The 16,108-nt window shown below is 41.6% G+C and overlaps 1 protein-coding gene across 1 annotated transcript in view; it reads left to right on the top strand.

Annotated features, from left to right (window-relative positions):
• The window catches only part of SLC22A23 (solute carrier family 22 member 23), a 113,397-nt gene extending 97,289 nt beyond the window's left edge, over positions 1–16,108 (top strand). The window contains exons 8-10 of the mRNA XM_075270752.1: positions 4,575–4,607; positions 6,162–6,285; positions 13,351–16,108. Coding sequence (XP_075126853.1) covers positions 4,575–4,607; positions 6,162–6,285; positions 13,351–13,708 — 515 coding nt within the window. The 3' untranslated portion in view covers positions 13,709–16,108. The remainder of the gene's footprint in view (positions 1–4,574; positions 4,608–6,161; positions 6,286–13,350) is intronic.

The raw sequence follows: 16,108 nt of genomic DNA, 5'->3' as shown, positions 1-16,108 counted from the left end.
CGATGAAGTAGAGCTGAATGTGTGTGCTTAGCACACACATTCAGCTCTACTTCATCAGGCTAATAGAATACATTGGCCAATCAGCGCTGGCCAATGCATTCTATTAGCTTGATGAAGCAGAGTGTGCACAAGGGTTCAAGCGCACCCTCGGCTCTGATGTAGCAGAGCTGAGGGTGCACAAGGGTTCAAGTGCACCCTCGGCTCTCCTACATCAGAGCCGAGGGTGCGCTTGAACCCTTGTGCAGCCTCAGCTCTGCTACATCAGAGCCGAGGGTGCGCTTGAACCCTTGTGCACACTCTGCTTCATCAAGCTAATAGAATGCATTGGCCAGCACTGATTGGCCAGAGTACGGAATTCGGCCAATCAGCGCTGGCCAATGCATTCTATTAGCCCGATGAAGTAGAGCTGAATGTGTGTGCTAAGCACACACATTCAGCACTGCTTCATCACGCCAATACAATGCATTAGCCAGTGCTGATTGGCCAGAGTACGGAATTCGGCCAATCAGCGCTGGCTCTGCTGGAGGAGGCGGAGTCTAAGATCGCTCCACACCAGTCTCCATTCAGGTCCGACCTTAGACTCCGCCTCCTCCAGCAGAGCCAGCGCTGATTGGCCGAATTCCGTACTCTGGCCAATCAGCACTGGCTAATGCATTGTATTGGCTTGATGAAGCAGTGCTGAATGTGTGTGCTTAGCACACACATTCAGCTCTACTTCATCGGGCTAATAGAATGCATTGGCCAGCGCTGATTGGCCGAATTCCGTACTCTGGCCAATCAGCACTGGCTAATGCATTGTATTGGCTTGATGAAGCAGTGCTGAATGTGTGTGCTTAGCACACACATTCAGCTCTACTTCATCGGGCTAATAGAATGCATTGGCCAATCAGCGCTGGCCAATGCATTCTATTAGCGTGAACTGAGTTTGCACAGGGGTTCTAGTGCACCCTCGGCTCTGCTACATCAGATTGCTACATCTGATGTAGCAGTGCCGAGTGTGCATCAGATGTGTAGTTGAGCAAAACTGACTCAGCACTGCTAAGTCTGCATTCGCATAGGAATGCATTGGCCAGCCTTCGGCCAATCAGCGCTGGCTCTGCCGGAGGAGGCGGAGTCTAAGGTCGGACCTGAATGGAGACTGGTGTGGAGCGATCTTAGACTCCGCCTCCTCCAGCAGAGCCAGCGCTGATTGGCCGAATTCCGTACTCTGGCCAATCAGCACTGGCTAATGCATTGTATTGGCTTGATGAAGCAGTGCTGAATGTGTGTGCTTAGCACACACATTCAGCTCTACTTCATCGGGCTAATAGAATGCATTGGCCAGCGCTGATTGGCCGAATTCCGTACTCTGGCCAATCAGCACTGGCTAATGCATTGTATTGGCTTGATGAAGCAGTGCTGAATGTGTGTGCTTAGCACACACATTCAGCTCTACTTCATCGGGCTAATAGAATGCATTGGCCAATCAGCGCTGGCCAATGCATTCTATTAGCGTGAACTGAGTTTGCACAGGGGTTCTAGTGCACCCTCGGCTCTGCTACATCAGATTGCTACATCTGATGTAGCAGTGCCGAGTGTGCATCAGATGTGTAGTTGAGCAAAACTGACTCAGCACTGCTAAGTCTGCATTCGCATAGGAATGCATTGGCCAGCCTTCGGCCAATCAGCGCTGGCTCTGCCGGAGGAGGCGGAGTCTAAGGTCGGACCTGAATGGAGACTGGTGTGGAGCGATCTTAGACTCCGCCTCCTCCAGCAGAGCCAGCGCTGATTGGCCGAATTCCGTACTCTGGCCAATCAGCACTGGCTAATGCATTGTATTGGCTTGATGAAGCAGTGCTGAATGTGTGTGCTTAGCACACACATTCAGCTCTACTTCATCGGGCTAATAGAATGCATTGGCCAGCGCTGATTGGCCGAATTCCGTACTCTGGCCAATCAGCACTGGCTAATGCATTGTATTGGCTTGATGAAGCAGTGCTGAATGTGTGTGCTTAGCACACACATTCAGCTCTACTTCATCGGGCTAATAGAATGCATTGGCCAATCAGCGCTGGCCAATGCATTCTATTAGCGTGAACTGAGTTTGCACAGGGGTTCTAGTGCACCCTCGGCTCTGCTACATCAGATTGCTACATCTGATGTAGCAGTGCCGAGTGTGCATCAGATGTGTAGTTGAGCAAAACTGACTCAGCACTGCTAAGTCTGCATTCGCATAGGAATGCATTGGCCAGCCTTCGGCCAATCAGCGCTGGCTCTGCCGGAGGAGGCGGAGTCTAAGGTCGGACCTGAATGGAGACTGGTGTGGAGCGACCTTAGACTCCGCCTCCTCCAGCAGAGCCAGCGCTGATTGGCCGAATTCCGTACTCTGGCCAATCAGCACTGGCTAATGCATTGTATTGGCTTGATGAAGCAGTGCTGAATGTGTGTGCTTAGCACACACATTCAGCTCTACTTCATCGGGCTAATAGAATGCATTGGCCAGCGCTGATTGGCCGAATTCCGTACTCTGGCCAATCAGCACTGGCTAATGCATTGTATTGGCTTGATGAAGCAGTGCTGAATGTGTGTGCTTAGCACACACATTCAGCTCTACTTCATCGGGCTAATAGAATGCATTGGCCAATCAGCGCTGGCCAATGCATTCTATTAGCGTGAACTGAGTTTGCACAGGGGTTCTAGTGCACCCTCGGCTCTGCTACATCAGATTGCTACATCTGATGTAGCAGTGCCGAGTGTGCATCAGATGTGTAGTTGAGCAAAACTGACTCAGCACTGCTAAGTCTGCATTCGCATAGGAATGCATTGGCCAGCCTTCGGCCAATCAGCGCTGGCTCTGCCGGAGGAGGCGGAGTCTAAGGTCGGACCTGAATGGAGACTGGTGTGGAGCTATCTTAGACTCCGCCTCCTCCAGCAGAGCCAGCGCTGATTGGTCGAGTTCCGTACTCTGGCCAATCAGCACTGGCCAATGCATTTCTATGGGGAAAAGTTAGCTTGCGAAAATCGCAAACTGACAGGGATTTCCATGAAATAAAGTGACTTTTATGCCCCCAGACATGCTTCCCCTGCTGTCCCAGTGTCATTCCAGGGTGTTGGTATCATTTCCTGGGGTGTCATAGTGGACTTGGTGACCCTCCAGACACGAATTTGGGTTTCCCCCTTAACGAGTTTATGTTCCCCATAGACTATAATGGGGTTCGAAACCCATTCGAACACTCGAACAGTGAGCGGCTGTTCGAATTGAATTTCGAACCTCGAACATTTTAGTGTTCGCTCATCTCTATTATTTATCTTATAGACCACATTTCAGTTCAGATTTTCACAGTAAATCAGTTCAGGCTGCTAGGGTCCCCTTCTTTACCTAGTTTCTATCTTATATGGCATCCTGAAAAGTGAATCTGACAAGTGCATTTATGGGATTACCCACAAATATCTCTTATTATATATCCATAGGATAAGTTCTGAATGTATAATTGCAGAGGTCTCCAATGTTGGGACCCCTCTGATCACAAGAATAGGTGTCCTGTGTCCATATTCTTCATCACATGCACACTTCTCTTAATATTCCCATAGAGACTGAATAGAGCAGCAGCTGTCACACGTGACCACAATTTCATTCAGACAAGGGACACAAGACCGCCATTCTTGTGATTGGTACTGGTCATAAAATTAAATTTATTGGTGATAAAAGCTTTTTGTGGGCAAAAACATTTAAGGAATTAATTCTTTCAACTGCTCATTCTAATAGTTATTCCTATTATAAATGTTTATGGCATGAATAGATGTTTCCGTTAATACTAATAGAAATGAATGGAGACCGTGCGTGCATGGCCACCTCTCTGTTCATTCTCCTTTCGGATACAGTGACATTAATTGTCATACATGGCAGACTAGGAACAGGATACTCCTGTCCTCTTGGTAAGTGTGGATGTACTATATATGTATATGATAGGAATAACTCTAATGTTCAGAACATTCTACACTCACTAATGTGCAGTGCTGCTCAGAATTCGGTGACCTTTTACTTCGAGAGTGAGCTCTGTACTGTGGTTTAAGGGGATTTGTAGCTCCTGCAGGGGCTGATGTACTGTAGTCCCCTTGACCTTACGCTAAAGCCCTACATTGTAGAAATGCAGTGTGTTTTGTTGCAGATTTTGCTGCCTTTCAGTCAGGAGTGGCTTGAAAAGGAATAGATTACACAAAGGTTGCACTTAGATGTTTCCCTTCTGTTAAATCCAACAAAATCTGCAACAAAAAATGCAGCGCTTCCATATATTGACATGCTATTTTGGGGGAGGGGGAGGGGGTTGTGTTTGTTATTGAAGAGATACAACGGTGTATGGAGACTTATTTTGCAGGCAGTGCTCTGGTAAAACAAATATACAGATTAATACCAGACAGTATATAGTTATAATAAAAGAGACGTTCATGTCATCATGAGTGTATTACTATCATATTAAACATTTCTTACCTCAAAGCTGCAAATATTTAACATTCTGTAAAATGTACTGAGGATTGTGATGAAATGATATTTTCCAATTTTCTTTTTCCCTGCATTTTCTGCTGTATCTGACTAGTGATTGGAAAATACACCCAGCGCCCTGAGACAGGTAAGATATTATATCTTTATGTACATTGGCTGAATTAGTAATATAGTGAAACCTCTCCAGAAAACCACTGCCCTATACAGACCAGATATCCTGTAACAAATTTTCAATTTTAGTATCGTTATGTATGTTGTCAACATATTTAAGAAAACCTTATACATAGTGTATATAACATATACAAAACAACCATAAAAATGCCTGCATCTTTTATAGTCCAAAGCAATGTGGATAAAAAGGGCCAGATCCCCCTGATCGCTTCTATAATGATTGGGAGAACCATGACCATCATATGCCATTATCAGACCACTGCAGGCAAGAGAGGAAGCCGAATATAAATATATAAATATAAATATATATATATATATATATATATATATATATATATATATATATATATATTATTATAAAGCATGTAGAGAACTGTGTGAGAACTACAGCCCTCCCTACTGTGTAGGTCCTTATAACTCACAAGAAGCAGGAGTAAGGGTAAGTTCACATGGAGTTTTTTGGATCGGAACCTGAGGCAGAGGCCACCTAAGGTTTTGATCCAAAAACCGCGTAGCCGCACACCGGCATCCAGCCACACACTCTGCTCCGGATTAGGCCCAATGAATGGGCCTAGTCCGGTGGAGGGAGTTTCTTCAGGCCGAATCGCGAGGCGAATGAGCATCTCGCTTCTTTTTTCCGGGAGCTGGAAGAAACAGCTCCCGATTAAAAAGACCTGAGCGGCTCCCCTTGATTTCAATGGGAGACGTCTTTTTGGTCAGGGTTTTGAAGCAGATACGGCCTCAAAACCCTGACCAAAAAACTCTGTGTGAACTTACCCTAAATGGGCTGAAAGATCTACAAGACCTTCTAATGATGAAATAAGCATCTGCTGCTGAGGTATAAGAACCTGTATGCAGGGGAGAGCTGTGGAAGGAGATATGGTGTAAATGACGTCAGCTACATGCAGCATGAACACTGGAAAATACAGACCATATATTAACTTCATCTCCCAGGTAGAATTTGGTTTAGGGATTGGTAATCCCTGCACTATAGTGATATACTATATGATGCCAAGAATCTTCTTGCGGTTCTACTGTGCTGTACTGTATATCATATACGATAGTAGAAGTAGTGAGGAGACAGGAACTCCAAGCATCGTAGATCATAGGAAGTTCAGGCTGGGACATTACTCTGTGTGCATAGGAACTGAACCAACTGTGTGTGCTGTGTAATGGGATAAGGACACACTAAGTTGAACAGAAGGAAGCTTTTAGCTGCTAGCTCCTTCATCGACCCCAAAATACTAAGGAAGGAGGCATTAGACTAGATCATCAAGGTTAGTTACATTGACCCCCCCTCCCAATCACACATACAACCACACATTCAATCACAAATACATGTCTTTTGCCCACCCAAAAGTTTAAATATTTTTTTCCCTATTTTTTTTTTTTTTTGTCATGCAAATCTGGGGTCTGTGTTAGTCTGAATGTATACAGTAAATATATCGTGTATACATCAGTTAATGTCTGAGCACAATGAATGTTAATTATATTGTATTTCTATTATAAGGCATGAGTGAAACTGTGAAGAATAAATTCTCCGTAATCTTCTCTATCATCGGGATGTTCTCCTCTCATGCAGTTGGAAGCTTAAGTGTGTTTTTTTGTGCTGAAATCACCCCCACTGTGATCAGGTAGGTGGATGTGTTACTTGTAAACCATTGTATCAAAAATGTATATACTTCTAAGCTGTGATGGTGTAATCACCAGTGCTGAGACAACAGTGAATAACACAAAATTTCTCTCTAACCTGTTTGGATTCAGTGTGGCATGCACTAAGAACTGCTAATGTTGCATGGGGTCACATATACTGGCCTGCTGCCCTCATAGTGCATGTATTTCAAAGACGAGGTCATGACATTGTTGCCATCACTTCTTTGAAAATTGGTTTGTCTCACATTAGTAATCCTTAGATCAATCAAAGTTAAGAGGGTGTTCTTGGTAATATGAACAAATTATTAAATATAAATAATGTATTTTTGAACTGATGACCAATGTGAGAAAGATAGGCAAGGCTGTATTCCTACTTGTTATAGAAGATGGGCAGTGAACAAAATATTATAGGAGTTAAAAAAAAGACTCTCCTGTTGGACCCCTGGTGCTCCGTTGGTCTACTACATACACATGACTGCTGAGACCAGTGATGGTCCTCCGTACATTATATTAAAGCCGCAGTATAGAAATGATCTTTTACTACAATATTATTTGTGTGTGCTCACTGGAGTTCATTGGCCTGGTTTCACACATTCACAGCTGCTATGTCACTCATGCAAGCCTATCTCTCCACAGTCATTGTGGGAAGGACATAGATAAGAGAGGTTAATATAATTCACACTCCAAAACTGTGTCAGAGGTTGTAGTGGTATGTGCACCCTCAGTGGAGGAATGGTAACTGCTTACTTTGCTGCTTCAGGGCTACAACATTGACTCTTATCATTTGGAGCTAAACAGCAGAGTCAGACTACGATTTGTATTATTGGGCTTTAGCATTAGACTAAGTGCAGAGATGACTGAATGCTGAGAAAGCAACCTACAAATCACTGCGACGGAGCAAGGGAAGTGATTGAAGAAGACCTTGTTTACAGGGGCTCACATCGCTGCGCTTCCACTCATCACTGATTTGCTGTAGGTGTTCATGGAAAACAAGGTAAAAGCGTTGTCTCCAGGCAAGCTGTAAGACATAATACCAATAACTCCTGATCTCCAGGATGTATCCCATTAGCTGTAACAAATGATTCTGGGAGCTAGCTGGCTGTAGTCTGTATACTGGAGATCTGCAAAGGACTAGGACATTGGAGCACTCTCTTACTCTATACTATTCTTTGGGCATATGGCTAGATTTGTAGAGCCAATCAGAACTCTAGTATTAAAAAAGTGTAAGAATCCTATGCTATTTTATATATATATATATATATATATATATATATATATATATATATATATATATAAAAAAAACACATAACATAAAACTCCAATACATGTATGACATTGCATCCCTAAAAGACAGCACTGGATTTTATCTTATATGCTGAAGCAGCAATGAACAAGACCGTGAATAATCCAGTGTTTCCTCTTTTCTGCATTTGGCCTGGGAACTGTCTGTGAGGTCATTGATTAAATTCAGTGGTATTGCCTGTTACAGCCGCCAGACTAGCAGCATTGTCAGTGACCAGCGCCATGATAGTGCTAATGTAGTCTAGTTGCTGTTCACTACTTGTCTTGCTTATATATTGGGGACAAGTACAACTATTAATATGCCACAGAACATTTTAGTACTGTATAACCAACAAGAAAAAATAATGGGTCATTAGGTGACCAATAAAATAATAATTTTGACTATAGAAACTGAACTTTTCTTTTTATCATTATGGTGGCATTTATGCCCATGATTTGGCTTCTGATGAAATTTTAATCTCCACACGGTGCTGAGTATTATCTTGATTCCTAGGCCTTTCTCAGCCATGTCTCTGTCCTAGTGTAAGTGACGTAGTCCTTTTGGTTTTCACATGATCTGATAATTGCATAAATAAAGCCCATTTATCTGAGCACTAAATGTGCAAGTTGACAAATGAAGCCCTCAAACCAAAAACTGTTGTATACCCACGATGTATGTGAGCTGCATCTGCGGTCGGATGGTGGATTACATTGTACCTTTCATTGGGTATGGAGCCAAAGAGGATGAATGCATTCTCTGTATAGATCTTTGGAATACATTGGCTCCTAACGTAGGAAGAATAATACTTGCTGCAAATAAACTTTCCTCACACTTGTGGTATCTTACACGCCTATAGAGCTGGTGCTTAACCTTGAGGGCTGAGGGGGGTCTAGTGCACTGTTTAATATGCATCATTGCAGGATGTTTTCTTTATAATGCATTTCACATAATCTGACTGTTGTTGCATCACACTTTTGGATCCCGTCTAGTTCTGAAACTCCCTGAATGATTCCTTTTGTCTGGTAAATATTCCCACCGAGGGAAGGCGTTAGTCTCCGAAGTTAATTAACTGCAGCACTTGAGAATAAGGAAATCTTGTCTTTTTCTTGTAACCCCTTCTTCACAGAAATAACGAAGATAAATAAGTAACTGTTGCTATCACAAGGACAAGGATATTTTAGTTAGCTTGACAAATATTTCTTAATGGGGCTTGAAAGTTTGTCTATCTTATCTGTGTTTAATGTGCACTCCAGTGTGGAGTGGACTATACTCCTACAACTACTGTGTGCCAAACAAATATTTCTCCAAGCTCCACAATAAAAACACAGGACTGCCTTAGCTGAGCATGCATGTGGATTTCATTGAGAGAGGGGAATGAACCACTTCCAGATGCCACTGTGAGCAAGTTATCTCCTGTGAAATAAGTATCGGACATGTTTAAAGAGGACCTTTCACCATTTTGCCTATAGGCAGTTCTATATACGGTACTGCCGAAAAGCTGACAGTGCGCTGAGTTCAGTGCGTTCCTCCCGGCTCTCACAGCACAGCGCGATTGGCTGTGCTGTGAAGAAGGACGTCTCTGATTGATTGTCAGAAACGCCCTTCTGACCATAGAAGAGCTACGGTACCGGGACCGTAAGCTATTCACACTGGGCCCACATCGGGAAAGCTGACAGTGCGCTGAACTCAGCGCACTGTCAGCTTTCCGGCAGTATATAGAACTGCCTATGGGCAAAATGGTGAAAGGTCCTCTTTAAAGGGGCTCTATCATTGAGAAAAGACATTTTTAACTAATCACGTCCTTGCATAGCCTTTAGAAAGTCTGTTCCACACCTACCTTTAGTATGTAAATTACCTCAGTGGTTTTTGAATTAGCCTGTTTTTATTCATATGCTAATTAGCTTCCAGCCAGCTCAGGAAGTTCCCAGCAGCCTCCTCTCTCCTATTATCTCCTATGTGTGTGAGGCAAACAGTAAGTCATCAGCAGCAGCAGCCTGTGCTGTATACACACATAGGAAACAATAGCAAAGAGAGTGCACGATGCATCGTACACCAGTCTAACTAGCATATGAATAAAAACGGACTTATTAAAAAACCGCTAAGGCAATTTACATACTAAAGGTAGGTTTGGAATAGCCTTTCTAAAGGCTATGCAAGTATGGGATTAGTTAAAAATGACTTTTCCTCAATGATGGAGCCCCTTTAAATCCAACACGTCTGGTCGCTTTCTCCCTCAACACCTGTGGTCAGGGGACTGTCGGTAGAACCACACACACACACACACGTGGCCGCTTTTAGCTGTGGTGTATGACCCACAGTAATTTTTGTTGCCTGAAAGTAGCCATAGCAGGAAGGGGAAAGGATAACTGAAGTGTTTCTCAATAGGAAGACTTACTGAAAGGCCATAAAAATTTATGCCGCAATTCTATCACCAGAATCAAGCATATCAACCCTGCCCTGCATCTAGATAGGTTAGGGTCACCTGAATCAAACCGTGTTTTCCTTTGTGAATCGATACCTCAGTTGCTTAAATATTGCCATTTTTGTGACTATGCCAATGAGCTCTTTTGGAGCAACAGCTTTCCCCTCCTTGCTACAAAGAGGTAAGCAGCAAAGCCGTCATTGCTCCAAAGAGCTCATTTGTGTACAGGCAAAAAACACAGTCTCTCAGCAACAGGAGCAGCGAGAAGAAAAGACTGTGTGCTTCAGGTGCCCCTAACCCCTCTATCTGCAGGGATGGCTTTTCCACTCTATCTCCGATGCAGAGATTTAGCAATTTTGTCGATATGCTAATGAGCTCTTTGAAGAATTGAGGCCATTGATGTTGCTCCAAAGGGGTAAAAGCAAAATGCTTTTGTTGTTCCAAATAGCTTATTTGCATATTGACAAAAACAGTGATATCTCAGGAATAGAGGCAAAACACAATATAATTCAGGTGACCCTAACCTATTTATCTCCGGGGCTCGGTTGGTATGCTGTACTCTGGTGACGGACTCCATTTAATATTCCTTTTGTCCGTGCTTTTATGATATCAGTTAGTTGTATCTCTGTCACTGCCTGCCCTCTAGTGGTAATGAGAGATATAATAAAAACAACTGATCCTGAACGATAACCTATTACATGCTAGAATCACTCCTGCTTATGGTAGTAAACCATGCTCTTACATAGTAGAATAGTATTCACCAGACTGTGAACCAGTAATGGCTCGTTCACATTTGTGCCTGGTCTCCGTTTTGCAGGTTTCCGTTTCCTGTACAAAACAGGGCAGGAGGTGGAAACCTGCAGGCATCTTTCAAACCCATTCATTTGAATGGGTTTGAAAGGTATCTGGCTGTGAGCGCCGGTGAGCGTTTTATGCTCTCCGCGGCGAAACCGTTTGGGTCCGGTTTAAAAAAAAACAACAAAAAAACGGTTTTTCCGTGGAGAGCATAAAACGCTCACCGGCGCTCACGGCCCGACTCGGCATGACAGGTTTCTGATAAACCTGATAACTGAGTCCAGTTGCTGGTGTGAACCCAGGGTTACTGTACAACATACAGCTTCTTGTACTATATCATACTGTAGATATAAGTAGCTAGCATATAGGACAACCATCATTTTCTAGCTAATAATAACTTTTTTCACACCCCTTTGATCATAAATCCTTTCACCAACTCCATCAATTCAAGTTGTTAGCATCTGTTAATAGGCGCTGCTCCACCGATTCCATCACAGTTGGAATTTTTTCTCTAACCCCCACCATTACTGAGCAATAAGCACATTTTTGTTTCCTGATATGTTATTTAAATGGAACTTGTCACCAAGAAAAAGCTGTGAATTCTGCATGAAGCATGTTCCAGAACAGGAGGAGCTGAGTTGATTGATATATAGTTTTATTGGAAAAGATTCAGATTTACTTATTCATTTATTTTTCTGTTCTTTCTATGCTTTCCTAACAGCTATTTCTATAGGCGCAGTCACTGTTAGGACCATCCACAGGACTCTCTTACTCCTTCCCACCATAGAACAGAGAAATAAGTAGAAAGTTACAATTAAATTAATTAAAAAATGAAAAACAAAATGTGATTAAAACAAAAAAAAAAAGTTTGCCCTGCAAATAAAGAACCTTGACATAGTGCTGTCAACAGTAAAAAAAAAACTAAAAAAAAAAACTATTACCCTAGGCAATAAATCTTTTTCTAAAAATGCCATTTTATTTAGTAAAATTGTTAAAACCTAAAAAAACTAATATAAATATGGTATCATCGTAATGACCTGCCAGACAAAGCTGCAATGTAATTTTTAATGCAGAATGAACATCATGAAAACAAAATCACAAGATTCCAATTATTAATAGTTGCTTATAAAAAGGTTTCACCACAAAGTATTCAAGAATGTAATCCAGGCAAGTGATTGATAAACTTCATGCAAATCTTATTTTATTCAGTTCAGCAATATTTTACAGGAAGTGCAACAATCCACCAATGGCAAAATGTTTTTTTGGTCCTATGTAGCTCTTCATCAGACCTTTATACAAAAAAATATAAATACAAATCAAAATATGAATAATTTGCTAATAAAATTAGCCAGTGCAATTCAATAGCACAGTTTGGTTTCTTACCCACATATGTACAAGGATTGCGTTTAGGCTACAACAAAAAGGTATAGAATGATATAGTACATAAGTGATCATAGGTAATATGTAACTCACTCATATGTAGACATATAAAGACTTCTCCAAAACGTGTATCAGAATAGAATCTTGTTCAGAAGCACATGAAATCATTAATACATATCACGACTTATATTTTTAAGGTCGAATCCTGTGACTCCTATACTATAGAGTTGCATATCAATCTCAAAAATATTTATTTGTGAATTATAGTAAAGGAATAGGTACATCAATGAATAATGAAATAGTAAACAAAACATGTCAATGAACGATCCCAAATTTCTAATACAAGAAAATGAAAACCGCTGGGTGTACTAGAGAGCATAAATGCTACACTCACCGGATTGCCTTGGAATCACTGAAGATGAAAGCGGTAATACTGCTATGAGGAATGTACTGCCCAAAGATTAAGGGCTGTAATGCACAGTTAAATAGGATAGGATACCACATGTATGACAAGGACTGTCAAAGGAGTCTTCTAAAAAAGCATCCAACAGTGTGAACACCGCCTACAATGTGCTATATAACGTGTACTACTTTGTCACATTCACGTGAAGAAAATTTGGTTTAGTTTTGATAATGTTATTTGTTCTTTTAGGTTATCATTTGCAATAGCCATTTTTAACTAAACATATCTGTGTGTGGCCTTTAGAAAGGCTATTCCAGGGATACCTTTTATTCCATCATCGGCATCGGCATCTTTGCATTATCCCGGTTTTAGTGAGATGCAAATTAGCCAGCATGGAGCATCGGAAGTCTTCTAACTGTTACTTGAGCGCCACAGCAGCAGCCTTCCCCTTCTCACCACCCTCTAGAAGCAGTGAAGAAATGTTGGAGGAGGAATCCTGTGTAAAGAAGCAACTCAAGTAACATTTAGAAGGCTCCCGGTGCTCCTTGTTGGCTAGTTTGCATATCACTAAAACCAGGATAATTAAAAAAAAACCCTGGTGCCCATGATAGAATAAAAGGTATCCCTGGAATAAACTTTCTAAAGGCTACGCACAGATATGTTAAGTTAAAAATGGCTATTGCAAATGAGACTCCTTTTAACGTTAGGAATGTAGTATTGTATTTTGTGTTTGTAAATATATATTTCTTTTTTCTGTTCTTTAGGGGTGGAGGCCTGGGATTGGTCTTAGCCAGCGCTGGTTTTGGAATGTTAACCGCCCCCATCATGGAGCTTCACAATCAAAAGGGGTATTTCCTCCACCATGTCATCTTTGCCTGCTGTACTTTGATTTGTATAATTTGCATCCTTCTACTGCCTGAAAGTAAGAACCAAAGCCTCCCGGAAAACATCCCTCATGGAGAGCATTACACCCGCCAGCCTCTCCTACCTCACAAGAAAGGAGAGCAACCACTCTTGTTAACAAACTCAGAACTTAAGGACTACTCTGGTCTCCATGACTCTGTAGCCATGGGGGATGGTGTATCTGAAAACACCACAGTCAATGGTATAAAATCAACATAGCCAGATTACTGCCATGGAGAAACATCTCATGTATTTATTATTTGTTTCCCCTTTGCACAGGTCTTACGGACCAACCATAGGATTTTCTGGTATTGGGGCATCCTCCCACAGCTGCTAAGTGTGCTTAGGCCCCTTCAACCTTAAGGAGAACCCCCAAAAGGAAATTCAGCCTCTAACACTTCAGGATTAAAGAAGTGGTTTTGTTTCGATCACCGATCATTTGATCCTAACATTAGTTTCCACCAACTTATCTGTTACATCTTTCGCAGTTGGTCATTTGTAGGATGAACTATATAGACTGAAAAGCAAATAAACATTTCCACAGACATGAACACGCCATGAATGACTGTGATTCTGTGACGACTACTTTTCCACTTCATTCTCTGTCCCATGCATTACATTCATAGCTGCCCAGGTAACATCCAAATAAAAAAATGTAAAATAGCAAGAAGAATGGCATCCAACATTTGGCCCCATGCTTTCTGAAGGAGGAACCTGACAACGTAACAGTAGTGGGAGGCTTCTGCTCATCGGTTGGACACTTATCCACATATGCCTACATGAACATGAAAGGGAAGATTGAGCTAATGGACTCCAAGTTCTAATATGTTTCTTATCTTTCTTTTTTTGTTTGTTTTTCGCTTGAATACTTGAGCAATACAGAACAGTTGGGAAATGAGAAATACCACTACCTTGAAAAAGCCTTTTAGCTGCCATCATTCTATTACCTGCAGCTGTTACTGAGTGTACCTTATGGTTACCCCTCAGGTTTTATGTCTTACATTGAAGACACTTGGGAAAAGGCTTTTAAAGATGTGAAGTCAATATGTGCCAAATTCTGCCGAATACTCTTCCCTCCTGTCTAAACAGAACGTTTGCGATGGAAGGCACAGTTATTTTCCCATCAAGAGAGTCAATGCCTCTATGATGTATAGCAGTGGTGGTCACACGTCAGACCACATGTGCTGGTCAGCAGGAGATTGTAAATTCTTTGCAATACCATTGTAGAAAACATTAGATCCATCAGCAGAAGCAAGGAACACTTGCTTTACATTGGTTATGATTAACCACAAGCAAGAAATCCAAGAAAGTTAAGATGCTTGTATGGTTGATCGGGGTGAGTCTCCATCATCAGCCCATGAATCTTTTCTGCGGCAGTGGAGGACTTAAGAAACTAGTAAGACTTTCTAAAACCATTCATAAAGGAATCTTTTTAATCTAGGATGGGTGTGAATGTGTAGAAATCATTACTACTCCATGTGGATGGGCGGTTACAGGACAATACACGTGCAGGGTATACCTAATCTCTACCTTGGTACAGAGCTTATTTATACACCAGTTACTCAATGTAAAATCAGTCCGATGGCAGCACCATTTCCATTCTTAAATTCTAGCAATGAGAGACCCCGTCCTGCAAAGGTTAGCTCTTGTAACACCTTGCATAGAGAATGGCCTTTACAAGGGTATCGAGCCTCATGGCCTGCTGATGAAAGTGTATTCTGTGTAGCTGTTACATTAGTGCTTTCTAGTTGAATACTGTTGATCATAATGTGAACTATGCTGTTGCTGTCGGGGTTTTTAGATGCATCATATGGAAGAAAGAAAATCAATTTCTGTGGCCGATCTAGTTTTGTGATCTTGAGGGAGGGAAGTTGGGGTTTGTACAAATGCAAAATCAATGTTAGTATTTTAATAAATGTTGCTAAATGTTGTGAAGCCAAAATCACGGGTCACCAAATCGGAAGAAGTGCCATTAAATGAACTGTGAGTGTTGATCACTTTAACCGTCGGGATGACTTAAAGCGCACTGCATCCCCTCTAATAATGACGGGGATATGATGCACCTTAAAAGAAAAAAAAACAAAACCACAAAAAAAAAAACACCTGTGTTCTGAAGTGTACCGTGAGTGTTTTGGAGGAGATTTAGCCTATTTTATTCCAGGTGTTTAACACCGATCCCTCACATTTCTGTTCCTTTTTAAAAGTAATAACTTTTAGTGTCTTCTTTGTACAGTAATCTTGAAGCAATCATCCATGAATTGTTGACATAGTACTGTAGACTTGTCAAACCACTACTGCTAATCCTGGTGTCATTGCCATTATTTTAGGATCCAGAGCAATAGGTTATACTGGTCACTCATACCTAGTAAGATTTTATTTGTTTTTTTTTAATACTAATATCACAATTGGCCATCAGTACGAATAATGATAAGGTAATATGTAAGAATGTGTCAAATTGAAGTTTCCTTCGAGGTGAAAAATGCATTCAGTATAACCTGTAACATACGGATTAGAGGAAACCTGTTGTAGGTAGTTACATGAAATTTGTTTCTACACGATCAGAGTTTCTCCTGCCACAAACATTTGTGAAAATGTGTCTTTTTTATGTTTTCTGTACAA

Source organism: Leptodactylus fuscus, chromosome 4, assembly GCF_031893055.1.
Source record: "Leptodactylus fuscus isolate aLepFus1 chromosome 4, aLepFus1.hap2, whole genome shotgun sequence".
NCBI classification, from domain to species: domain Eukaryota; kingdom Metazoa; phylum Chordata; class Amphibia; order Anura; family Leptodactylidae; genus Leptodactylus; species Leptodactylus fuscus.
Note: the sequence above shows the minus strand (reverse complement) of the source record. Positions and strands in the feature narration are given on the sequence as shown.